Source organism: Syngnathus leptorhynchus, chromosome 4, assembly GCF_054491065.1.
Source record: "Syngnathus leptorhynchus isolate UIUO chromosome 4, UIUO_Slep, whole genome shotgun sequence".
NCBI lineage: Eukaryota > Metazoa > Chordata > Actinopteri > Syngnathiformes > Syngnathidae > Syngnathus > Syngnathus leptorhynchus.
In genome coordinates this window covers 10,510,695-10,537,401 of record NC_141198.1, presented here as the reverse complement: position 1 = coordinate 10,537,401, position 26,707 = coordinate 10,510,695, and the positions used below count along the sequence as shown (strand labels likewise).

The 26,707-nt window shown below is 39.1% G+C and overlaps 1 protein-coding gene across 3 annotated transcripts; it reads right to left on the bottom strand.

The window, feature by feature from the left end:
• Positions 1-12,426: 12,426 nt before the first annotated feature.
• Positions 12,427-26,619, bottom strand: LOC147058015 (sodium- and chloride-dependent GABA transporter ine). 3 transcript variants are annotated; one of them, XM_085910313.1, is made up of 14 exons: positions 24,405-24,537; positions 21,990-22,105; positions 21,834-21,905; positions 20,128-20,338; positions 18,295-18,427; positions 17,953-18,087; positions 17,353-17,456; positions 17,013-17,137; positions 16,135-16,247; positions 15,792-15,932; positions 15,600-15,699; positions 15,384-15,484; positions 15,136-15,303; positions 12,427-14,408 (listed from the first exon to the last, which is right to left on the bottom strand). In XM_085910313.1, the coding sequence occupies exons 3-14, from the start codon at positions 21,901-21,903 to the stop codon at positions 14,286-14,288; spliced, it is 1,524 nt and encodes a 507-aa protein (XP_085766439.1). In that variant the 5' UTR covers positions 21,904-21,905; positions 21,990-22,105; positions 24,405-24,537; the 3' UTR covers positions 12,427-14,285. The 3 variants fall into 3 exon arrangements, with proteins under 3 accessions (XP_085766439.1, XP_085766438.1, XP_085766440.1); XM_085910312.1 differs by lacking the exons at positions 21,834-21,905; positions 21,990-22,105 and adding an exon at positions 26,239-26,619 and having other exon boundaries at positions 24,405-24,539; XM_085910314.1 differs by having other exon boundaries at positions 20,128-22,105.
• Between the last annotated feature and the right edge of the window lie 88 nt (positions 26,620-26,707).

The following is a 26,707-nucleotide window of genomic DNA, read 5'->3' as shown; positions in this document are numbered from 1 at the left end:
CACTGGCATGCGCAAACACTATTCTCAAACATGGCTACTCATGTTGGAGGGAGGGATGGTTGGGACGGACAGACGAACGGACGGATGGACAGAGGGCTGGATGGACAGACGGATGGATGGATGGATGGATGGATGGATGGATGGATGGATGGATGGATGGATGGATGGATGGATGGATGGATGGATGGATGGATGGATGGATGGAAACTAAACGATTCAACGTAAATAGATTATTGTACTTGATTAAAACAAATTAGGATGCTAACATTTAGCATATTTTTGTTTTTTAAACCACGCAAATACTGGTGTGTAAGATGTATGGCTTTTAAATGTTTAGTCAAACAGCTTGGCAGATCCACTTTACAAAAAAGAAATAATAATGCAAGTTAGGTTAATTGAAGTCTGTAAAATATTGTGGCTCATCTCACCAGTAATGACCCTCACCATCACTGTTGCAAATAAATTCACAGTGATGTAAAGTTAGCCTTTTCTTTACACCTATCTTGGAAAATAAACACACACGCTTAAAGTGACAAAAAAGTTCAAGTCGATTTATCACACTAGTAGTCTGCTGGTGTAGATGTGCACTTTTTTATTTTCAGCACACACCGCATTTGAAGGTTCGCAGCGGCTTATCTGTTACAAAAATATGTTGTACACTTTCATGTTCAAGGTTATAGAGCACCACAGCATTTGGTAAAATATTCAAAGATACACTGACAGATCAGTCTGGAAAGAATGACTGGGTTTTGGCATCAAAGGTAACACGGGATCAAGACCAGCAAATGGAGTGATTGCTGGAGAAATCAGTTTGCTTTGCAAATCGTACCAATGTGCCACAGCGCAAGGCAGAACCTCATTCTTAAAATTTATTGCAATTATCTTACGCATGCGCTTATGTAGAATTCAAATGCACTTGACTTACATACATAATATACATAAAAAAGACCACTTTAAGTACATATTTTTTTAATATTATAAGTATTCCTTTTTTTTTTTGCAAGGTCTGCAAGATTGGAAATACAGTGAATGTGAGCTGAAGTGAGTTTTGCACGTGTGCTTGAGAATAATCAGTTGCCGTTTATAGAGCGTTTTCATGCACAACTCACCCAAAAGAGCTCACCTATTTGAAAAGGAAATTATAGAGCGATAAGAAATAGCTCTCCTGCCTACGCAGTTAATGTCTGTTGGTCTGTTGGGAACTGGTGACTGCCTCACTGTAAAAATGGAACACGGCAATGGAAAAGATAACATCAGACCCGATGACATTGAGCATTACAGTTTTTTTTTTTTTTTTTTATACTGCTGAAATAAAAAGAAAAAGAAAAAGTGGGAGGTTTGTTTGACAGAGCAAGTGTTTTATTTCCAGCAATCACTAAAGTTATATTGTATAACACTTTCTTGGGGACATTTGGACAGCCTAATGAAATCCAATACAACTATATTGGTTGCCATTGTTCTTTACTGCACTGCATTATAAAGGGAAGTATGATCAATATTTTGTCCATATCGAACAAGCTTGTTTAAAAAAAACTGTATTCGAAATTTAAAAAAAAAAAGTGAAATTATTTATATTATGGGGAGGTTTTAATTCCGCCTGCTGTGAATTTGGATTTTAATCCTGACATCTGCATCTGCTTCACCTCACTCAAACCCACTTCCAGATGTTCAGCTGCTGTGTGGCTGCTGCCGCACGCAGGATTTCTAGAGTGGGTCTGATCATCCTTTCTGTTCCAGTACAAATCTCCTTGTGTGTAAACTGTGCCTCTTCAATCAGCCCCCTTCACTCTCATCCCTGACAGTCTCTGCAATTAAATCAATGTCTTAAAGCAACTGTACTGGGCCGATCTTTAAAGAGCATTTACACGTAGAGTCGATTCCCCACGCAGCCAGCGCAAGATATGCGCGCGGAGATATTCAAGAGGACACCAGCATACTCGTCGATCAATTTTACGCAAAGAAGAGTTAATAAAAAAATGTCGCCCTACCCGCGAGGTTAGCGGATGTCCCATGGATCATCAGCAGATTGAGTAGGCTATTAAACGTTGGCCTGTCCTTAAGGGATCTCGTGCTGACACAACAGAGATGACTGTGCATATTCCAGCAGCATTAATTCATGCTTTGCTTGTTGTCTGTGCTGTCGCCCGTAGTGCTGTCACCTACAATTACTCTTCTCTGCATGGTGACTCAGAGATGGTCTCCAACTTAGAGAGGCACTTTAAAAATCGCCAGCGCGCAAGTGGCGATATTACTCACGCTGAATAAAGCAGACAGGACGGGAGCACGGCCAAACAACGGCATCCTAAAATGTATATGTTTATGGCGGAGCAAAAGGATTTGTTGGTTTATTCGCACAGACAGCGCATGGAAAGGCCTCGCATCCCTGCGTTTGCAAATAGATGCAAAGCATCCTCGGTGTTATTCCGCCCAGCTCGGAGACAAATGTATGCATTATTGAGGTCAAAAGCGGAGGTTCAATCAAGCAAGGGATACAATTGGGGCCCAGACAACACGGTGGCATACTCTCATATATCTCTATCACAAGTTAGCGTCATTTTGTCTTGGCCTGTGTGATATCGTTACTGCTTTATCCCCCCACTTAGATACAAAGACAAGTAAATAGATGATAATGGGCTCATTGTGCAAAATCTCATCTCTCAGGGGAACACGTTGGCGGAGGTATGAAGCTGGTGGGGGTGGGGGGGGGGATGAGGCGTCTCTTTGAGAATGTGACCACCAGTGAAAATATTCCTCTGATGTCTCCGATTAATGTCGACAAACGCTTCTTATGCACACTTTCCAAAAATTAACCTCTTTATCTCTCATCTGCTGCATCAACTCTGTTGAGCACATGCATGAGGCCAATCTATTTGTGGGACTTGTATGCTCAATCCCATACATCACCTGTTTGTATTCTTGAAGGACTTTCCACCCAAGGGATTAACGCTGCTCCTGTGTTGCCAATGGAGCCTCATGAGGAAATCCAGCGGGAGACGACGTGTGGGGAGACTGCAGCATGAAAAACAAGGCTGTCACATGTTTTTGCAATGTCACATGGGGCTAACATAGAATATGATATAATAAGGTCACAAAGAAATGGATATTTTCTTTTGAGGTCACCATTGTAATGTCATGAGAGCATGTCGTCACTGCCTGTCGTTTGGTTTCACGTTTCTCACGCGTGGAATCAAAACACCCACAGCCTTTGTAAAAATATGACGGACATCTTTTGTGTCATGTTTTGAAGTGGTATGTCACTCTTAATTGTCACATGAGATTAGAAAAGGACCAAATCTACCAAGAATGAACTGCTGCTATTCATAAAGGATATTTTGCGCATGACATACCAGCACAAACACAGCCACAAAGTTTGAAAGCAGATTTCCACCCACATGTCAAAAGCAGAATGGGGGCAGTTTTGAAGAGGCTCTTTCACTCAATTCAAACCACCACTCAAAACACACTTCTTTAAAACTTCCTGCCATTTTGATTTGCCCCTTTCTATTTTTATTTCATTTTAATTTATTTAAAAAAAAAAAAGATGGAGGCCACCAACTGTTGCAAATCTTACAATGACAAATCCAATTTTAATATTGGCTTTACAATGCTACTCCATTGCCATGCAGATCAGCACTTTGTGGACGTACATCAATACGACTGGCTTGTTTTCAAGACCAACTGTCTTCATTGATTTGACATTCATTTTCTCATTTACGTCTGAGATATTGCTAACAAGTTACTTTCTGGTGTCAAACTGTTGATAATTATGTGTCATGTTCATTGACCTCTGTATTGATTCATTATCTCCCTCGAAGCTGACGCCCCCATCGGCACCCGCCCTAAGGGGGCCCGATCACCAATGTCTGAAAGGATGCAAAGTGAAATCAAGCCAATAAAAAATCACTTCTCTCTCCAGTCTCCTGTGATGATTATTCTCACTGATGGTAAGAGATGAATTTTGGATGGAATTGCAATGGGCACATAAAACGCGTGATCAATAATAATAATTGTTGGACAGAAAGCAGACCTCTAAATCTTAAAGAACAACAGCAACAACAAGGCTTGAACATTTCTCTTGAGTGCAACTCAAGGACATTCATGACCATTTGTGATTGCCAACTCAAGACATTTTCTACAAATTGAAAGTATACAGTATGCACTTTGACACAGTGTTACTTTGCAACACTTGATAGCCTTACAATAGGATTCAGTGGCCTACTTGGTTTTCTTTTTTTTGACAGAAAAGGGAAATGTATTGCTGCAGTTTTTGTGTTCTCCCCTGAGTACTAAGAAACACACAAAGAGCTATAAAATGCCCTCCAACTATTCCATGTTTATTTCATGAAAAAAGATGGAATAGTGACAAGCGATTTCAGATCAAGGTGAAAAGGGAAGAAAACGATTGAATACGGTCGAAAAAAACGCGAGTTTAGACGTGTATTTATCTCGTATAAACTCAGGTTTTCACACATTCATACCAGCTGGTTATTTGGGGGGAAAAAAAAAAAATATATATATATACACACACACAACCTTGGCTTCTAGTCCCACTGAAGCAACACGGATGATTGCATCACTTGATTGTTAATCAATAACCCTGCGGAGACACATTAATAGCTTGGTCTTAGTGTTGCGTTTGCACTATGCACCGGTTTGTTTTGTGCTCTTCATCGAAATAGTCCTCATCAGTCTTTCGTCATATTATGAGAATGCATCCCAGTTTCTCAGAACCTCAAATGAATGAATATTCTCTTGAGCCTTTGAAAGCAACAGTCATCTTGCGAGGATTGCAATTGCATCGTCATCATCCATCATTATCATTGGAAGAGACAGAGTCACCGGATATTTCTCACGTCCATGTAAAGAAAGATGCCGTCGCAAAAATAGTACTAGGAGCTGATTTATTGACTTTATAATTCACTGATGCGTCATTCTTATTTTAGAGGTGATAAGGAGCGTCTGGATAAATGGAAAAGCTGCGAGTTAAAAGGTGTTGTACATCAAGATCCGGTGACAGCCAGTGACCCTGACTTATTTTCAGTATGACCTTCCAAGTACCGGACTGATAAGCGTCCCTCGGCTCCAATAATACACGTTCCAAATGTTTTGCGTTCAATCGGAATCATTGCGTCATAATTATACGAGATTGCTTTGTCCCCCATCTGAAATGTGAAAGTCCTCTCTTTTCACCCTTGGCCTTCACTGTGAAACCTGATTAGGCCTCTTTCAGGCAGCACATGGCAGCAGCGTGACATATGGGCTTCTAGTGTAACAAACAGTGATGAAATGTGCTCAGATAATCTTACGTTGGTGGTCAAGGGAGTGGAAAAAAAAAACAAAAAAAAACAGGTCTGCTTCTAATAAAGGCCAAACGACAGCGTGAGGAAAGAGCAGGTGGAAGAGAATTGAAAAAAGGTAGCAGCAGTCCTCATCTAAGAAACCCAGTCATGGCTGCAGGTATTAATAATTCAACAGTCTCTTTGAAAACTACCACAAAATAGATCCTCAATAATTTAACGGGCGCAATGCGTTAATTCGAAATATCTATAATTAATGAGATTATACTAAGCATTTGACTTAGATCCCGGCCAGTTGCGCACTAGTAATCAATGGACAAACATATTCTGTTGTAGATTTCATACGCTGGCTAACTGGGATGGCGGCGAAATTCAACCTTCACTGTAATTGTTATTCCGGAAGTGTCTCAGTGTCACTGCCGCTGCCGGGGCTAGTATTACCGGAGACCTACATCTTTCGGTCACTATGAAAAAATAATGATTCGTTCACAGCGTTTCATTTGATCCCTTTGACACCGCTGACTGTTGTTTCTCATTAGACTGATCCGACAGAGTTTGGAAAGCTTCGCTCCGCACTCTTCTTTCATTGAGTTGTAGGCGTCGGTGGGACAAGTGGGAAATTTGGGCTGCTTTGGACGCAATCCATATTCCTCCTGCAGTCCGGTCGTAGCCTCTTTTGTCCAGCGCAGCACAATGAAGCTGTCCTCGCTGTGAAGGCCAGAAGCATTAAAAATGGCTAAAAGAATTACAGACATGAGACACATTCTTTCAAGTGGCTTTATTCCAATCCCTCATAGCTGCCAAACTGTCTGAGCGCTCCTCCTCTTCTCTTCTGCCTGCTTTTGTATTATTAATGCCCGCAGTGTGAATGATGACTGACAACAGAGACAAAGCGAGATGTGGTGTTTGTGTGTGTGTGTGTGTGTGTGTGTGTGGCTTTTTGTAAACCAGGAGGGGGTTTGCTATAAAAACACCACTCAAACTGCCCACGAAAGCAATATGTGGTGGATTCCCATAATTTAGGAAAACGTAGGCTATACAGAAGACGCGACATGACGCTGTATTGTCCGTTCTTCGTGTTCTTTCCAAATTGTCTTTGTCACATCTACGGGGGACAAAAATGTCACACAGAGATTTCCAAGGCTCCATTTTTTTTTTCATCACATGCTCCCACTAGCTCAGATTAAGGAAAACAACAAAATATGCTACATTAATTATGCAGATGACAGACACATTTGCATAGCCATCTCTAAAGACGACTATAATCCCATTCAACTGCTGAGCAACTGCAGAAAATGAAACGACGATTAAATGTGCCAGATTTACAGAAGGAAAAAAAGAACGAAAAAAAAGTGATTATAAATCATTGCTATGTATTTTTGTGCTAATGTGTTTCAAAAAATGGACCACAACCCAAGCCAGAAATCTGGTTTTAGAGTTCAATTTAAAACAGCGGCAGGCAACATTATTATCATTTGAAGATTAGGATTTGCCTCTCAATAGGTTTAACAAAGGCTTGTCCATGTACTGTATTTTTAATCAGCAGGCTCAAGTACAGTACTTAAAGCGCTTGACAAATCTCAACCAGAAGATTGCAGCTGCTCCAATAAAAATCCAATCAATTCAGTTTCGAGGTCTTTTTTTTTTTTCTTTTTTTTTTTTTGCAACTGGATATAAAAACAGAACTATTTCCATGACAATATTTTCATATGTTAATACTATGAACCATGATTGCGTTAGCTTTGTGCAGACTTTGGCTTCTGTCAATATAATAATAATTATATGCATGTCGTAAAAAACTTTGTTTTAGAAAAACGAATTGTTTTGATACTTTTTCTTTAAACCCATAACAAATACATTGAATCCATTTGCTATTCCCATGCGCGGTACAACAAATGAATTATTTTGTGTGCTCACTGAAGTGTTTATTTATTATTGAGCAAGCAGGAAAAAAAAAAAACCTCAATCTGGTAATTGGAGTTTGTGTCATCAGGAAATTGCAGTGTATCAAATTGTTTTTAAAGCACCAGCCCTGCGGTGCTAATAATACATCAATGAAAGCCGTTCGCACCCACGTGCAAACTAGAACCCTACAACAAAAGAGGAAACTTGAGGTGAATAATTGTTAACATTTTATTTGCCAACATCATTTTCAAGATGTTCAACTGGTACATGTCGAGACAACATGTGAAACTGGAGCCTAAGGGGGCAAAAGCTCCCATCACGTCAGGCCCCAGTTTCCAAGCCTGGCTTTTTTGGTTAATTGTATTTTTCTAACAGAATGAAATAATATAGACTTCAACGCAGCTGTCAAACGGCACCTCAGTTGTGACACTGTTCTCATTGAGCATGCCCAGGAGAGTTGACCCACTTTCTGATGCAATTTGTCTCAGTGACATACTCCTTCACGTCTGTTTTATCCTGCCAGTCACCATAAATTACTTCAGCTGACCTTGAACGGAAGCAATCGTCAACTTTAGTGTCTCATCAATGTTGATTCCGTTCAAATACAATTACATTCAGTGTGGATCAACAGGATTCATCTTAACGTTTGTGTTTGGCGCAGGTTATTTAGTCTTGCCCACTGACTCCAGACTTTGAAATCCCAAAGGTCTCTTCTAAGATTGAAATAAATATTCAAATAAAAGACCAAAGAAACACAAAAGAATGATAAATGAAACCGAAGGCCTCAGCCTCAGTATAAATTTGAGAGACCAATTTCAAAAGCCTCATCTATATTGCTATTTTGTATTGATGTTCCTTTCCTTATATATTGTGTACAGTCCTACAGTGTACAAAAAGGTTCCCACAAATATAACAACTAATAAATGCCTTTTTTTCCTGACATCAAAGTTGTGTAATTGTCATGCATATGCAGTGAGCTACAATGATATAGAATTTCCACTTTGAATCATGAATGTATTTCTGTAACAAAATGTATTGGTAACCTGACATTTGGAATCAACTCTTATTTGAACACAATTTGGGGGATCTCAGGCCACAGCAGCGACAGGAAGTTCCATTTTAAGAGTAAAACTTCATTTGTTGAGGTCAGGGTTATGTGCAAATTGTTCCACAATCAACTTGTCCAATCATGCCACAGTTATGCCGGAACAGAAATAACTGGAATACTGTGGAATAACTGTCCATGGCAGATTAACATTCAGTGAAACAGAAACAAATCCCAGACTGATTCATTAAAAGGTGGCTCCCAAGACTTTTGCTCATGTTATCTGAGCTAAAATGATAATCATAATAATAAAAACAATCATTTTTTATTTTATTTTAATGAATAGTACTGAGATGGGGATGAGTAGTTACCACCCTCACTTTGAGGTTGGTGCTTGTTTGGTTTCTCCAAGTTCTCTCTGCGTTCCTCCCACATTCCCTAATCACACATGCCCTAATCATATATTAAAATTGTTATCCTTAGGTGTGACACTGAATGTGAGTGCCAATCCATCCATCCATTTTCAACACCACATATCCTGTTCAGGGTCGCAGGGTGCCAATGGTTGTTTTTCTATATCTGCTCTGCGATTGGCTAGTGATCCATCTAGGGGTGTACCCCGCCTCTTGCCCTAAATCAGCCGAGACAGGCTCCAGCTACCCTGAAAAAAAAATAATTGGTGTAGAAAATGATGAATGGATGACTGATTGTTCAAGCAATTTCATTATAAAGTCCTTTTCATGCACACTTGTTGTTTTTGTTTTGAAGGTACCATCATGGTCTAACCTTGATATAATGAAACGTACAAATACATGCTTGTAATTGCTCTAGTCGTGTGATTGATGTGAAATGTGTTTTCAATTTTTTTGGTACTGAAAGAAGGGGGGAAAAAAAAAACTGTCAATTGAGTGTGCTACAAACTGTACATGTGAGTGTGTTTGTGTGACGTGTTTCTTCAAAAGAAATAAAAAGCTGTTTAGTCAACATGAGCACATGTTCATTTGAGGAGAATAACACTGCTGCCCCATGTCCACATCAACATGACTTTACTTCAAATTGGATTTGGGCACTGATGGAAGAATCCTTACGGCAAATAAAGGTGTAAATGTGTGGAGAGGGACAAAACGATGCATAAGATTCATCATCCTTGGGTCAAATTCAATTTCCTACAATCCTTATGAGAGCAGACATGACATATTACTATTTCTGTGCAACCTCATTTAGTCTGCAAGCAGAATCAGCTCACTCCCAAATCCAGAGATTTATGCTACGCAGAGAACATATCAGACGTTCTACGCCTGCACACCTACACCTACATAAATTCCAAGCTAATCCAGGATGCAATATGATTCTTCATAGGCGGTTTCATCGAGTAAAGACTGCCAAAACTGCCTTTTCCTTCTTATTGCTTTTTCTCATTTTCCGGGAATTCAGATTGAAAGACGTTCCACACAATACAGAGGTCATTTTTTGGAAAGCTTTTTGTTACCCGCAGGGTTCATGCAAATGTGGTTCTGCTTGGATATCACCACATGACTCCAAAATCTCATATTCAGCCTTCAGCTCTACTCAGTTATGGCAGCTTTCACACTCCTTCTGCATCTGCAGCATCTGTATGTACATAAATAAGGCACCTCCCGACACACACACGAGCACACACGTGCACACACACACGCTAAAATACTGGTTGCAGTTGCAAAGGATAAAATACAATTTCAGTCTGAAGATTGCTCCCACTTCAATCAAGCCATAATGAACTTCCATTCAGGTTGCAAGACTCCAAGGAAACCTTTGTACTGTCAGATTAACCGGCCATATGAGCACTGACTCACCTTTCGCATATTACTACATTTGGGAGAAAGCCTAAGTGATGCTTAGAGGTGAAGTCTCATTACCAGAAGGACGTGTTAGAGACCGGCAACCTTAACGTAAGCTCCAAAGAATCCTTATTAAACAAAGGCAAGCGTGCAGCGAGAGCACACTGTAGCATCCCGGCATCAAAAGCGCTCATCTGCATATGAATTGTTAGCAAGACATCCTCATTAGCATTCCACTGAAGTGAAAAGCACAACTAAATAGATGTGTTTACCCAGACATTCCAGATAAATCCTGTACGGAGTCAATATAAAGACAATCGTGTTAACTGTTTTCATCGGTGCACAATGATTTACTGGCTTTCACACTGCCCTTTGAAAATACAAACATCTGATCCTGTTTAACATGTTTACCTGGCCATGGGTTCGTGCTGGGTAATGTATCAATTCCGCCCCCGAGACTGATTCATAAGATAACGCACAGATAAAGACAGAAAGTCTATGAGGAACATTGCACATGCATTTAAGAACAACAGATTCATCTTACAGATAGATTGTCTGCACAATGAACACTTGCTTCAAGCAAGTCAGCAACCCCGGGGGAAACCAGATTATGCATTTATCACACAAGTGACATTATATAGCTAGGACTGGGCAAAACAAAAACAGACAAATGGCTTTGAGTGAATGATCCAGTATCAACTGTGATTACTAATATGTTAATGTGTCACAAATCTGTGTCGTTCTCATAAATAAATAAAAAAGGGTTATCTTATCATTTCTTACTGACTCAAACTACACGGACACCTCATAACAGAGGCTCGGCACTGTGGCCCCATAAAAATGTATTTTATGGTAATCTAAAAGTGTACTATGCTATTATTTATTTCTCCATTTTGTCACACAGGTTAAGCGCTTCTTTCACAACACTGATCATTTCTCTTTCCCAATTACCATCACTGTAATTTTGGAAAATCGACAACATTACAGCTCGAGTCGAGCTTTGAATATCCCAAAAATTGTGCAATTTAAACCGCCATCACACGTCACTTAGGATCTCAGCAGATTTTATGAAAGCTCTGCAACATTGATATTAAGAGAGACTAGTCTCAAAAGCGCTTCAAATAAAGCGAAGGAATCTCATAACAAAACACAATTAAACATTGTATTTAAACCAACCATCCAAATATTCAACCAAACCTTATAATTCCATTTGACAAAACGTCCCATAGCTTAATGCTAACATATAACGCAAAATGCCATTGACAGGGTAAGTAAAATTACGATAGACATTTTACTGTTATCATAAACCTTGAAATAACAGCTAATTTGACACACACAGAACAAAACACACATATACAACAACAATACTTGCAGGTGTATATTCTCTCTTCTTTGTTGAAACAGCGAATGTTAAAACGGGCAATAAGTGGAAACTGTAAAGCTTTATGTTCCCCAGTTGATGAAGGCCTGCAGTGGAGTCATCATGATGGAGTTGTCAAACAAAGGGGCTTGATAATATTTGCAGCACCAATGCTGTGTCTTCACAAACACACACTCACACACACACACACACACACACACACACACACACACACACACACACACGCACAAACACCTGTGCTAATTAAATGTGATTACATTCGCTTTATCTCTTTCACAGAACGCCCAAAGAAAAAAATAGACAAAGTGAACATTTTCACACCATAACAGGAGCGAGTCAGTGACCCATACAACCATATAAGGCCTTCAATTGCCAATTGAAACTCACAATCACTTTCCCTCTGCCATGCATAACCACTTATTTACTGCCTCCTGGCCTGCGCTGTCTATGACTATTGATCTGACAGTGCTCCATGCTCTGATTTAGAGGCCATGATACGTTTTGCCATGAGCCAAACAGGAAGGGACTATTGATTAACATGCTGCTCTGCTAAGGCCGCTGCACTCCTCTATGACAATTCACCTAATTCACTTTCAAACCTCATGAGCATCGCATTCACATTTGTCCTGACTCTGCTCTCCTTCGTGCCCCAGCTGGGTCATCCACTCTGACAATAGAGCCAATGTAGTGAAATCATCCACCCACATCCATACGATGCATACCAATTGATTCTCAATAGCATGTGCCAGTGGTGTTTTCCCTCAAACCCAAATTGAGTTATGCTATTGAATGGGAGTGCTCATGTGTGGTTGCCCTGCACAGTATATATCAGATAAGTGTATCTCAAAACAGAGGCCGGCTTCTACAAAAAAAATATTTGTTGAGAGTTCTATTCTGCTACTATACTGCCACCAAGTGATGGCTACTGGGAAAGGAAACAAATGAAAAAAGAGCAACAATTTTTTTTTTTTATTGACCAAGATGACAGCACACATCGAATGTTCATTTGATAAGAACAGTGATACCAACTATACAATACAAAAAAATTATTTAATATATGAGGTTGAATAAAAGTGAATTTGCATTTTGATGTCAAGAATGAAAAGTGTTGGTAAATCGCATAGTTTCATACGGGCATGTATTTGTTACACGTGATAATAAATATTGCATCAACGATTGTAAATCCAATCAAATTGTAAAACAAAATCAACAATTGCATAAATAATGGAAATACAACTCTAACATGAAGCATATCAAGATAATCTAATTCTGGAACTGACGGGGACTATTTTCCCAGCATGTGATTACAGGGTGTGAAGGCCAAAAAAAAAAAAAAAAAATCCCTACAGCCAACACGGTAGTATCAGTTAATTGGGATATCACTTTTGTCTTTGGTGGGGTCAACAAAGTGCAATTTGCCACAGGTTTCAAGCGATTTGTTGACCAATACTTAGAAGTATGCTAATAAGTTAACATTTATTTACCCTTTAATGGGATTTAAATTAAACTATAAGGCATTTCAAAATAGCAAAATCACTTAACTACGAAAATAAGGCAGTGGTCCCAGTCAGCATTTTCTTAATTGGCATTATTTTTGAAATTCCACTTGGGTATATGTAAACTTATAATAAGCACAGCGATATAATGTATCAGACACATTACACACATACAGTACATATAAAAAGTCAACACACCACCGCGGGGATGGCAGGTTTTTGTGATGTAAAAAATCAAATAAGAAATAGAACAAGATAAACCATTGTACAACTTAATGAGGAAAAACACATTCAGAGAAGTGAAGTTAACATCTGAGATAATGTTGATTATCTCAGAAAATCAACAGATGTTCTCGTAATTTTTTCCTGACATGTTTGTGCTTTCCAGCAGATGTCTGAAGTTTATGTGCTAACAGTAATGTTGTTCTGACCAGCAGTGTTGTTTGTGGAAATTGTGCCAAAGAAACCTTTTGGAATTTTGGACGAGACGTTTCAGACTGCAACACATTTCACCACGTGGTGTAACTACAAAAATGTCGGGAAAAGCCTACTAGAACTTCATTTGTGGTTAATGGGAGGCACTTTAAATGGTGACAGCAGTGCTGGCTCACATTAATGTGAGTTTGAACATAACTGCTTCTTTCTGGAATCAGCCACATCCCAAGTCACACAAGTTAGTTAAGAGGCTGTGTACATTTATGTAATCACAACATCTTAGTTGTTTGTTTTTATTTCCCATCTATAAAATAGTGGTGTGTGGACTTTCTTTTTCTTTTGCATACATACTTTATTTATGACAAAAAGAAGTGCAATCTAAAAAATGCAAAACACTATGAAATCAAACAATACCTATATTTATAATAGTTGTAAACCAATAATATGATATAAATCAGAATTTTGTTCATCTGTTTAAAGCTTTAGAGCAAGTAGAGTACATTCGTCCAGTTTCAGTTTGTGTTAAAATCTTAAAGTTATAAAAGTATGTGCATGTGTCATTTTAGATGACTTGATTGTGTACATAGCAAGTCGTGTAATTTCCCTACCCAAAACACAAATTTGGGTCGAATCAACACACACAATTTGGCTTTCATGTTCATTTATAATTCACATGGCCGCAGCCAGCCTACTGCATATATTTTGAACACCTCCTGTGTTTGATACACTACAAGCATATTGAGGTTATTTGATTATTCAGTTTTTGTATTGCATTATACATTTCATGGAGTTAAAAAGTTGATCCGTAATGATTTCTTGGATAATGATTGCAATAAAACAATGTATTTTATGCACAGTTCTAATAAAATGGTGGATCAGTTACATTTTTATTCTATAAAACCTACTATCTCAAAGTGTTGTGTTGAGAAGGTCTACTGATGTTTCAGCCACTGGGTTGCCAAGGTTTTGTTTTTCAGGCAGAGAGTCCTCAACAACCAGCTCGACTGTGCTAGTTAGAGCTGTTTTCAGTCTCTAAAAAGAAGAAAGGGAAAGATAGAATAAAAAAAAGAAATATCTATAACTGAGCTGGAGCCTATCCAAGCTGACTTTGGGGATGGGTTGGGGATTACCCTGAAAGGATTGCCGGCAATATGCAAGTTCAACTCAAAAGTAAAAGTACAGCCAAGAAAAACGTTTTAAGGCTGTTCCAATTTAGCTCTGTAGGAGGCAGTGTTTCATATTAAAAGGTTTGTGACATGAAAGCTGTACTGTAGTACAGCTTCGGTCAAAGGCAACAAATTGTAGAAATAACAACTGAAATCTTATTCTATATGTACAGGATGTGTCACATACAGTTCATAAAATAGACTAAATAGTATTTGGCCTTGTGGCTCTTATAGTTGGAGCATCAATATATGACTGAAGCTAATATTGTGGCAGAAGTAGGGAACACGTCTTTATTCATGACTGCCTAAGGTCCGCCACAATATAAACAAGTGAATAAATACTTGAAGTAACAATTCCCATTCAACTAAATATGTAGACAATGAGGATATATATAGAAGAGAAACAACTGAACATGAAACATGAAAATGAACAAGTTAATGTGAAGCAGCCGCTGAAAAGATATTCATCAGTAAAAGAGTTACAGCACTAGTTTAGAGGGTGACGTGCAACCAAAAAGAGCTAACTGTCAGAACAACAGCCCAATGGAGGTGTGGTGCACAACTATTTTGCACAGTCATGATGCCCTACTCACCGAGAGAAAGGAGCCTTTGTTGTTACAGATCTCGTGAATGGCTCCAATGGGAATCCATATCAGAGAGAGCAGTGAGACACACCAACCCACCCAGTCAGCCCACAATGGGTAACGGTACGTCCCATATTGAACAGGAACGTACTGGATGATACTGGAGACCAGTATGCACTACAAATGGGAAAACATCAGGTTAGGTGTGCCAGTACAGGTGGCCATTTAAGGCTTCTCTTGTCGTTAGAGAACCTCACCAGCACCAGCAGAGGACAGATAAACATCCAGCAGATGCGAAAGTAGATGTTCACAGACTTTCCGAGCATCTTCTCCATCATATATGAGATGCGGCGGACCCCTAATGGAATATGACAATTTCGAATTCGATAAATCACAAGCCATCAATTTAATGTGTCTCCCTGAACAGTCCTGCAATTTTACATTCACAGTACAACACAAAGTGATGATCTTACCAAAAAAACAGCAGACTGCTATCACCTCAAAGAAAGCCAAGAACATGAGGGACACCACAGCAGTGTAGTGGTCCATCAGTTGAAATACATAAATACCTCCCTGAGAAAAGAAAAAGTCACCAGCATGGCATTTATAGCATGGCAGTTGAAGAGGTAAGAAATTGGACAAAGGGCACGGCTCGACGACAGTACCTTAGTAACGTGTGGAAGTCCAAGAAGAAAACTGACAACACAGACGACCAGGGCTAGCAGCTCTTCCCTCTTGAAAACGTGCAGAATTTGGGCTCTAAATTCATCTTTGATGAATGTCAAAGCCACCTCCACTGTGGCAAACTGTAGCAGAAAGGAAACATTGTCTTGTGTTGCACAATCATCTTGCAAACTGACTTTTGATGAGTGACTGAGTCATGTACAGGCCTTTGGAAGTCATGCCAAATCATAAGTATAAAATTCCTCAAACTAAAAACTGTGCTATTATGTGCTGCTATTCATAAATCACAATGCAAGTGGTAAGTGAGCAATTATCAAGTCAGACCTGACTGTCCACACCAAGACAGAGCAGCATGAAGAAGAAGAGAGGAGCCCACAGCTGAAAGGCGGGCATAGTGGAGAGGGCTTCAGGGTAAACAACAAACACTAGACCAGGACCTAAAAAAGGAAAGTCAGACTAAGTGTTTTTGGTCTCAAAAATACAAACACAAGACATTTAATCATTGAAAATTTACACCATCAGTTTTTTTTTCCAATTTTGTTGTTATTTTCTTTCTATAGGTATTCATCTGTGATGTTCTATGGGGTATACATACAATTTAACATCATTCTAATTGCAATAATAATATAGATAGGGTCATTTCCGGACTATTGCAGAGCAGGCTTTTCCTAATCTAGTCAAAAGACTTGATGGATTAAAGCACCTCTATGGTCACTAGTCAACCAACTGAGTATGTCTTTATCTTCTGCCAGTCAAATTTATGCATCATTTATTTCCTAACTAGTGTGCGAAAAGCAATAATTCATTCAATAACTTTGTAATCGTGGGTTGGATTTTACAATATTACGCAGGCACTGTCCATGAAGTGTAACAGGAGAAAAAAACAAAAACGTACTTGGCTAATATCCACAATAATGTCTTTATGTTTGCACTATTCATGGGGAAATACCAAAGATAGAAATTTGATACAACTTGTGCCTAATAATTTCACATACACGTTGGAGCCAATTCCAACTGGCTTCAGGCAATAGGCGGGTTGAACCACTTGATAGCTAGTCTCATGGCTCACATTCACACCCAAGGACAATTTTGAGTCATCAATCAAACCATCAGAACTATGAGGTAGATGTGTCAACTGGATTGAAATAAGTTTTTCAAGACACAAAAGGTGACTTGTTCAGTCGTGTATCTTCGTGTCCTACCATCTGTTGATATGTTGTCCACAGGGAGATTATGTATGTGTGCCATGTAGCCAATAGCTGAGAAGATCACAAAGCCAGCCAGAATGCTTGTGAATGAGTTGATGAATGATACAATCAATGCATCTCTGGAAGAGAAAAAGGGAAATAAATGCACAATTAAACATGTAAATAAATAAATGTAAGACCATTTCTTTTGGCTAAACAAAGTTTTACAAAAGATTAAAATAGAAAAAAGACATAATATTGAATAGACCATTTACCAATACGATATTTGGGGAAACAAAATAAAAAAAAGAAAAAAAAATTAAGAAAAAACATAATAGCAAACGGTTTGCCTTGCCTGACAATGTTGTTGTTGAACTTGTTGTAACTTGCCATTGAAATCATGGAACCAAAACCAATTCCCAGTGAATTGAATACTTGGGCTGCTGCGTTAACCCAAACCTGTATGTGAGGCCATGGAAAACAAAGAAAACAGACAAATAAACAAAACCATAAAAACTCTTACTTAATTTGCCTGGATAAACGTAAGATTTCAACTGTCCTGATTTCTTCACGAGTGTATGACGAATGAATTCATAAAAAACTTTTGTATCCAATGTGTCATTATTTTAGCAACCAACTGTCCAGAAATGTGTCATGATGGTGATATTGAACTTTGAATCTTGCCAGCTCTACATCCCCCACCTTTTTTCCCTTTCTAAACACTATTTGTACAAACAATGTTATTATTTCCAAAGATTATTGATGTATTTGCCTCTACGTGGATGGTTGGTTTTACAGCCAGAGATTATCTTAATTGTTTAATCCCCCCGAAATATTTGCTCAAGTACACCTCCCACACACAGCCAGGTTACGGAGAGAATGTCATCTACAAAAATATAAAATAAATACAAATAAACACTGTAAAACAGTCAAATTCGTTTACGAAATATTTTACCTTCACTTCAAAAAGTTCTCTCCAGACAGGAGTCACAAAGTAGTGGACACCATCCTTGGCACCAGGTAGCTGCATATTGTTAATGAGCAGGGCGAACAAGATGAAGTACGGAAACGTAGCTGTGAAATAAACAACCTGTGGGACGGAATCAATAGGAGATGCATCAAAAAAAACATGTCCATGTTAAGATTTTAAAGGTTTGGAATTTAGAATTTATTTTTACTGGTTACAAGAACACATTTTTTAATAAAACACTTTAAATTAGGCAAATTAAGTTGTCATTGAACACTTTCCAGCAAGCATAATCATGCAGACCAACAAACATATCTTGCATGTCCTGACCTTGCCAGTTGACTTGACTCCTTTAAAAATGCATAAATAGACAATGATCCAGGCAAGTAGGAGATACCCGAAGAGTTCCCACTGAAGACCACCAACATTTTCAATGCCGCTGGTTTTCTCCAGAAGCCGATGACTGGTAAAAATACAAATGATTAAAAATTTTATTGATGTACAATAGCAATAAGAGCCCATTGTTGTCCCTCTATGAACCATGGTTAAAAACTATCCCAGGGGGCTAATCAGTCCACACCATAGAGGCCAAAAAAAAATCAGTTTACAACCCAAGTGGAATTTACATAATGTACATTTTGGGTTGTATAAATATGAGGGGCTTAGCAGAATTCATAGTGCCTCATATTTTCTGGATTTTGTTGTTAAAGCGTTCGTCCACAATGGTCTGAGCTTTCCTCAAATTTGCTACATAACATAATTTGTCAATGTGCACACCTGTCTATCAGGTTTACAGCTATTAGTGCACGTCATTGTCAGAAGGTAAATTTCTGTGGTAGGGTGTGAAAGAAATTATGCTACTTTGAGTGTTCTAATGAGCAAAAGAACGTCTTCATCAGCTGTCATTGAAAGACCTTTAGTACCGATTGTGTAAACTGGGAATGAAATCTTTGGCAGGGTGTGACCCTTGCACCACTTATCAGCTGGCAAATAACATCACAACAATAAAGCATGGGAGTGTTTTCAAGTGGCAGAGACTGAGAGGGTTTGTGTGGGGAAGGAAAAAAAAAAAAAGGATCGCGGGAAAGGTAGATGCAAAAATATTCACTGATATTTTGGGTCAAAAGCTACTTTGGCGCACTCTTAATTTCAAACTGGAACAAAGGTTTATCTTCCTGCGGGACATCGAACCTAAGTAAGGTGGAAAAGTATACAGCTTGGATAAAAAAATAAAAAAGGGCTAGAGGCCAACTCTGTGAATTTCCTTGAGTGGCCCCAACCAATCAGAGCCAAGACTTGAATGTGATTCAATGTGTCTGGACAGACCTGGAAAATGGCTGTACGCCGACGCACCCCATCCGAACTGGCTGTGCTTTGAGCATGAATGAAAGTTACATGTCCCAACTGCACGTTCCGATTGTGTGTGATGTGAGTCACCCCGCTCATACTTAATTTGATCGTCTGCCCTCTGGGAACAGGTACAGAAGCGCCACCAGACTCACCACCAGCTTCATACCCCGGGCTGTTAGGATCCTGAACTCTCTCCCCCCTCCACCCTTGGCTGCATCACGTCCTGGCCTTTTGGGCCATGTTGGCTGACTTGCACTACTCCTCCTGTACTTTTGCGCTATATTCTGACTGTCTGCTGTATGCAAAAAGGTTTACTTGCTCCATTTTTGCTCCTCTTATTTATTCATTATTTATTCATTGCTCTTATATATTCATTGTATGTGCCTTCTCGTTTTTTACTTTTATATAATATATATATAATATGTATTATGTCTCGTCACCGTGGGATAGTAGGAAACGAAATTTTGATCTCTCTGTGTCTTGACATGTGAAGAATTTGACAATAAAGCAGGCTTTGGCTTTGAATGTGATTCCATAAGACTTACCTAAGGCTGTAATTACTCACAAAGGTGAAAAGGGTGTAGATGTTTATGAACATGAGATTTTGATGTGCGTTTTCAATTTCTAATGGATTAGCACAATGAAATAATATTCCCCAAAATGTCTTTGATGCCTATATTACAGAATGTTGCTATTTGTAGAGTCTAAAGAATACAATATTTTCCTTTCCATTTTGGAGTACGGCTGTGACATAAAACGTGAAGTACTGTTGGTAAAAATCAAAAGAAAAGAAAATGAACACTTCTCACTCACTCAAAGAACTGTTGGCTCGCTGACTGCAGATCAGTGGCATTGCCGGGAAACCCACTGGAACAGTTCTCAAAGACATTCCAGCTGTTGTTGCAAGTCCTCCAGGGAGGTGGTGCTCCAAAGGAGTGGAACAAATAGAAAAGGGCCCAGCTCATGAGCACATTGTAGTAGGTGCAGAAGATGTAGGATATAACCACTGTGGCAAGGCCAACACCTGCGGTAAAAAAAGATGTCGTCATACATCACGGGGGAGAGACATACGCCTGTTTCAGTCTCCAATGTACCACAGTGGATGTAAAAAGTCTACACACCCTTTTTTTTGCAAAGGTTAGGTTTTTGTTGTTCCATTGATAAGATGAGACCAGGTCAAATGTTTTCAAAGCTTTTCCTGACATTAATGTGACTTTACAGCTCGACTGAAAAAAATGAAACCATCTTGAAAGGTGATGTGAAAACAAATGAGGTAATGTGGTTGGCAGTGTGCAAACCTTTTAACTGGCCGTGTGACTGTGTTTGAAATGAATGAAATTCAAACTCGTGTCAATTGGGAAATCGCCACACACACCGGTTGAAAGCTAGTCAGTAGACTGATCCAAAACGTATACCAAGAAACAAAAAGTGTAATAAGTTGCTATCAAGTGGAGAAAATAAGGTACAACAGTGGCATAACTATGAATTTATCACCCACCCCCAAAAAACAGAGGAAAAGACGAGAAGAACACTGGACAGGGAAACTGCTAACTGCAGGCGACAGCAGCATTGCAAGAAGAAGATATGCAAGAAGTACTGGCCGTTTAGTACGTATGACAACAATCTCAGGTCAACTTCATTCAATATGTCTGAGATAAGGCTGGCGTGGCAGGACGGAAGTGTTATCTTACAAAGAAAAACATCCATGCCCTGCTATCTTTTTCAAAAACGCAGTTGAAAGGTGTAAATGGAGGAAAGTGGTCTTACCCTTACTTGTGTAACTACTTCTCAGAGAGGTTTTAATGCAACCTACCTCTTACTCTTACATAAATGTTGAGCAATATTCTGCTGTTATGACATATAAACGTTATATGTTTTTGCTTGCGCAAGCTATTTGTTGTAGTAGTAAGTCAGAAAAACTTGCGCCTCGGGCGATGTTACATGACTCAGCAATGCAACCTAACCGCTATTTTACTCCAATGAATCAAACCAGGCCAAGAATGTTACATGAAGGCTTGGCCCTCGAGAAAAATATTTTTTTATGCGGAAGGTGAAAAAACAAATCTGCCATTCGGAGTCATCAATGTCTGCCTAAAAATGTCAAATTTCAGTACGCAAGAGAACAATTTTCTACGTCATTACTTTACTATACCATTTCTTGTGGCTGAATTTGTCTTGATTTATGTTATAAAAAGATTGAATGCATTATCATTTTTAATTTAAGGAAAATGATTGGGCAAAATCTGTTGTAGGTCACATTAAAGGATGGAAAAGCATTTGAATTTTTTTTCTCCTGGGCTCATATATACACATACAGAAACAAATAGGTACTAGTGCTCAGATATGAAGCGACATTAGCCAAAAATAGTGTTTTCCATGATTCCTTTTTTGCCTATAAGAAAACCAGCATGCAGTGTACATACCGGAATCTCCCACCAGTGCATCAAACCAAAGGTACATGGAAAAACCTTCAGCAATTGCTGCTTTACTTGTCTTTTTTTTTTTTCTCATTTTATTACCCTGGCAGGAGACACATCGTTCAAGTGGCACTGACATGCCACGTGTGGGTACTGATTCAAGAATTTCCATTGCTTCAGTAATTGGGGAGGGAACAAGATGGCAAATTTCACAGTTTCATGTGGAAATCATTCAAGAGTGTACAGAAAAAAAACTACCTGTTGTCTGGCCCTTGTTTATCACAGAGCATTAACGTGGGAGAAAGGAGTGAGAAAACAAGTGAGGGGGGGCCCCTGATTTGACCGGGTAGATAATCTCTGTCTTTAAAGAGAAACTATGGAGAGAAACCAGTTAGAACAGGAAAGACAGTACAATTTAAATGCAAGGAATTTGGGCAGCTTGTTGATGGCTGAGCTCTTGTGTGTTGCGCTATTTGACAAGACTGTTTCACAAGTCAGTGTATGCTACCATAAATTTACGATAGGTTGGAACTTAGAAAGTGCAGTACTATCTTATCATTCATCTGGAAAATGATTTCATACTGTACATTATTTTCAGTTTTTAAATCAAATTAAGGTCAATAAACTGCGTGAAATTAACCTTGGCCAGGCAAGTTCTCATCCATCAACGTGATAGAACAATTTATTATATAAATATAAGGACTTCATTCAAGAAAACTAGAAATCGATGTATTTTCACACTTGTCGGCTCAGCGGGCACTCCAGGAACCAAAAAAATAAATAAAAATTTACTCATAGAATGTCCCATTTAAATTGTATGTCTTGAGATAGCCTTATTTTCTTCATTGCTAACCGCTGAATGTTAAATCCAAATTAAGTGTCGTGAATGGGTCGTCACTACCACTGAGCCATGCAGTAACTGAAACATATGGAAGTTTTCCATGGGCATGGTTGGATATGTCAAGTCTGATGGTTATGCTCCATAAAAATTTGTTTAACAGCACTAACAGTAAGTAAACTGTGAGCAAAAGATACACATTATTGCCAATCTGCAGCACCTTGTGAATATGGATTTCCCTGTCCATGAAACTCTTTCAAAATGCAAATACCAGCAATAGAACTCTGTAAAACAAATTTGCATTTTTCCATAAGGGAAACAAAGGCCCTGTCCAAATTCTCGCACGACACTAAAGTGTACAAATATTAGAAGTGCACAAAGTGTTTGACGGCATAGGGAACAAGCGTGAGAAAACTGCAGAATTTGGACACTGCAAGTTATGGAAGTAAAAGTAAATGACACTATTCATAGACAGAAAGTCACAAAGTGCTCAAACAAATTTCTTTGGAGGTGGATAATTTGAGTCTGAAAGAAAAATATATGACAAGACTTTACATGTAGTATCGAGTAAATCAGGAAGATTGGGCTGGTGGATGTGGGGAAGTGCGGAAACGTGACAAAACCAGGCTAACCAGCAGCTCAAAAACAGGCACACGCATCCGCAGCACAAATTTTGATGCAGGGGAAATGAGTCAAACAAAATTAAGATAAGAGCGTTGTGTATGCACGTGTATATCATGCAAGTTGGGTGAGCGTCCACAGCTGCTTCGCCATTCTTATCGTCTGGTTGTTGCGGAGACGTCCTTGGCATAGCAGTCTCGGACCCTTGGAAGGACGGGTAAGGACAGATATGGATGCCAGCATCCAGACCACACTCTGCATCCAGGGGAAAGGGCACACTAACGGATGTTTGGGGAGCAGGCTGACAAGAATTTGGTCAGCCTTGAAGGTCTGTGGCCTGTGACTCTCTGGCGTCAATCAATTTACTAAATCATCAGCCGAGAAACCAACTTTGGTCGTTTAGAATTTGCGAAGGAATTCAAAAATTTCATCCACTTCAGACTGAGCTCAACCGTCGCCGCATGAGTGAGTGTTGATTATTTGCTCCACAACATCCAGAAGGACTTGTTCCCTTTCAACGAATCTGCTCAGAATTGTTACCAGTTTCTCGCTATTTTATTCATATCTGTAATGAATTGTGGTTAATGTACTTCCGCTGAGGGGCCTTTGGTGCAATCTCAGCCCAAGTGTGGAACGAGGGTGCGGAAGGGGCGGGGCAACGGCGCATTTCAGAGAATTTGGACACCGTAACTATTACTACGATTGTGGGTCACAAGAGTGGAAGTGCGAGTATTTGGACAGGGTTAGACTCATTTAAAACAGGAAAATTGATTTAAAAAATGGAGTTGTACAGATAATAAAGGTATTAGAATGTGGGGGCTTTGTCTCTAGAAAGGACTTTTTTTTCCCACAAATGTTGACATTTACACTGGAGGATGACCCGAACTAACACGCTGACTCAAAGTCAATGAGCAAACTAAATTCAACACAACAACGGCACATGCCTTCAAAGAAGGGCTGAAATAAATGACTTGCAGCTCTTAAGCATTGGTCAGCAACTGAACATGATACTTCATGAGTGCAACCCAACCCCAATGTCACCTCCCAACAACATTGTCATTGTGTGGCGACAGCAAAGGATTTGTGTCACATTATAAGCGGTGTAGTAAATGTTTAGATGGATCTTAACATTGAGAAAAACGTTCACATTGTCAGAAGGCCAATGGAAAAAAACTTGAATGTAGGACTGAAAGCCAATCAAATAAATGACTCACCTTTTAACAGAGGACAGATTTTGGCTAGGGCGTGCACTGGCCCGAGATGAGTGAACTGGCCAATAACAAACTCCATGAGAAGCAGAGGGACGCCACACAAGAATAACATGATGAAATAGGGGATCAAAAAAGCTCCTGAATCAAAGGGAAAGAAGAGGGGGGAAAATTATGGCTGATACTTCAGACGGTGTGAATTATCTAACTTAATGCCTACCGAGGCTTTTTTCATTTTGTCATTCCTTTTTGTTCCTTTTTATTCATACATTGGAAACAAAGTAAAAAAATAAATTTTGTATCTATGTGTCTGACGGTTTTTGACCTGGGAAATATGGGACTCAGGGCAGCATTTTTGGGGGGAGACCCAAAAAATATTGCGCCGCAAAGCAGTTTCATCACTGTGTTTATCAATGTGTGGGGAATACGCAAATTAGCGCCCCCTTCAGCTGCAGGCCGGGAGGACGAGCCTGAGGCATGTGAGGAGTTTTAGGTTAACATAAGTCATTCAGGCTAAGGCAGAGTTATGGTAGCCACACGTTAGTTTTCTGCTTTTCTTTCTGCTACAACTTATAATTGGGTTTTAACTGGACAAACATCATATCATTTTAAGATGACAGGATTGTGCTTTACAACAAGACTGCCGCAAGTCCAGTTTTTAGGCCTACTTTTTTTCCTTGGGTTAATGTTAGCCCGCAATTAGCTAGCGGAATGTTCATAGCTGAAGCTAGTTTCATATACAAACATTTGCCATTTGATATTGCAATTATCGTCTTTATTTGCAAGATCTGTTTTACAGCAGTCATTACACAATGCACTTCAGCAGATGAAACAACAAGGTCAGACTCCAGTTTTACATTGTCTGCAAACAGGAACACGGAAGAGAAGAAATGGGAGGGGGAAAAGAAGGAAAAACATATCCTCATAAGGCAGGCATTTTTTCTGTTATAACCTGAATGTCTTGTTATCTACTGAAAGTTTTGTATGTGTCATAATTTTAATGAGCTGTGCCTTATGTGTAATGGAAAACTTACCAAGCTGTGTGTGCCGTGTCTGTGCTCTGATGGAGCAACTATGTTTGTATAAATTAATAAGAGTATTTACATATTGCTGTTGCTCCTTCTTCAATAGAATTTGGGGCAGTTACCAAGGAGCTAATCGTTCTTCTTCACTTGAAAGACAGATTGTCATTTCATACATTTATTACATTAATAATTATTAATTTTGTTTAATTATTCCTTACATTATTAGGATATTTACATAAATATTTTGGCGCATATACTGTTATAAAAAAATAAATTAAAAAAATCGGGGGAGGGTGGGCACTCGGGAGTAGTCCCGCCCAGAGAGTAATTCAGTCAAGAACCGCCACTGACAATGGCAAAACATTGAAGTCTATTCTACAGGTGACTTTAGATTTAAAAAGTATTCATATGTATTGAGCAAGTGACGGAAAGATTACAAAACAAAACTATAATATTTAACTCAACTCAGCCAAAACAAAACTTTTCTGTGATGCATGTTTTTACTCAACTGTAGTGTAATATTGTCTTTAAATAAACAAAAAATTAAAACGGATCCTCTATTTTTAGTATGGATTTGGTCGACTGAAAGTACATCTCGAACAGCTAAAATGGGTTTTGATCCCTGAGGAAGTACACAATATTACAAAACACATCTTTGTTGTGGCTCTGTCGCGTACAAATACATTAAAGTCTATCATGCAGGTGAACAAATACAACTTAACAACAACGAATAACACGTTTCTTCCATCAGTTATGAAAAACTTTTCAATGTATGGAAAAATTACACAACCATGATATCATCAGACATGCTGTACCTCCGCCGCTGCTGTAGCACAGGTAGGGGAACCTCCAGACATTGCCAAGGCCGACCGCGTAACCCACTGTGGCCAGAATGAACTCCAATCGTCCGCCCCATGTAGGCCTCGCTACATCTGTCTCTCCGGAGGTCACTTGAACATTTGAGGTTAACAAAGCTCTCGTTTTCTCGTCACTCATGGTCGACTCACCGGCGACTTCTATCGCTGCTCAGAGCTGCTCTGACGTTATAATTTACTATACGGTACTGAATTGTAATATTCACGACCTGAGGAAAAAAACCTGGCTGTTTGGTTTTATGCTAAAGGTAAAACTTTTTTTTTTTTTAATATATATATATAGGATGCGACCGTTACCAGCCGGTGGAAACGATAACTCGTGCATTTGGTAATGATCACATCTTGTCAAGCAGAGGTTGTGGTCAAATTGTGTTTCAAAATAAAAGACTATAATGCGGAACTTACACCT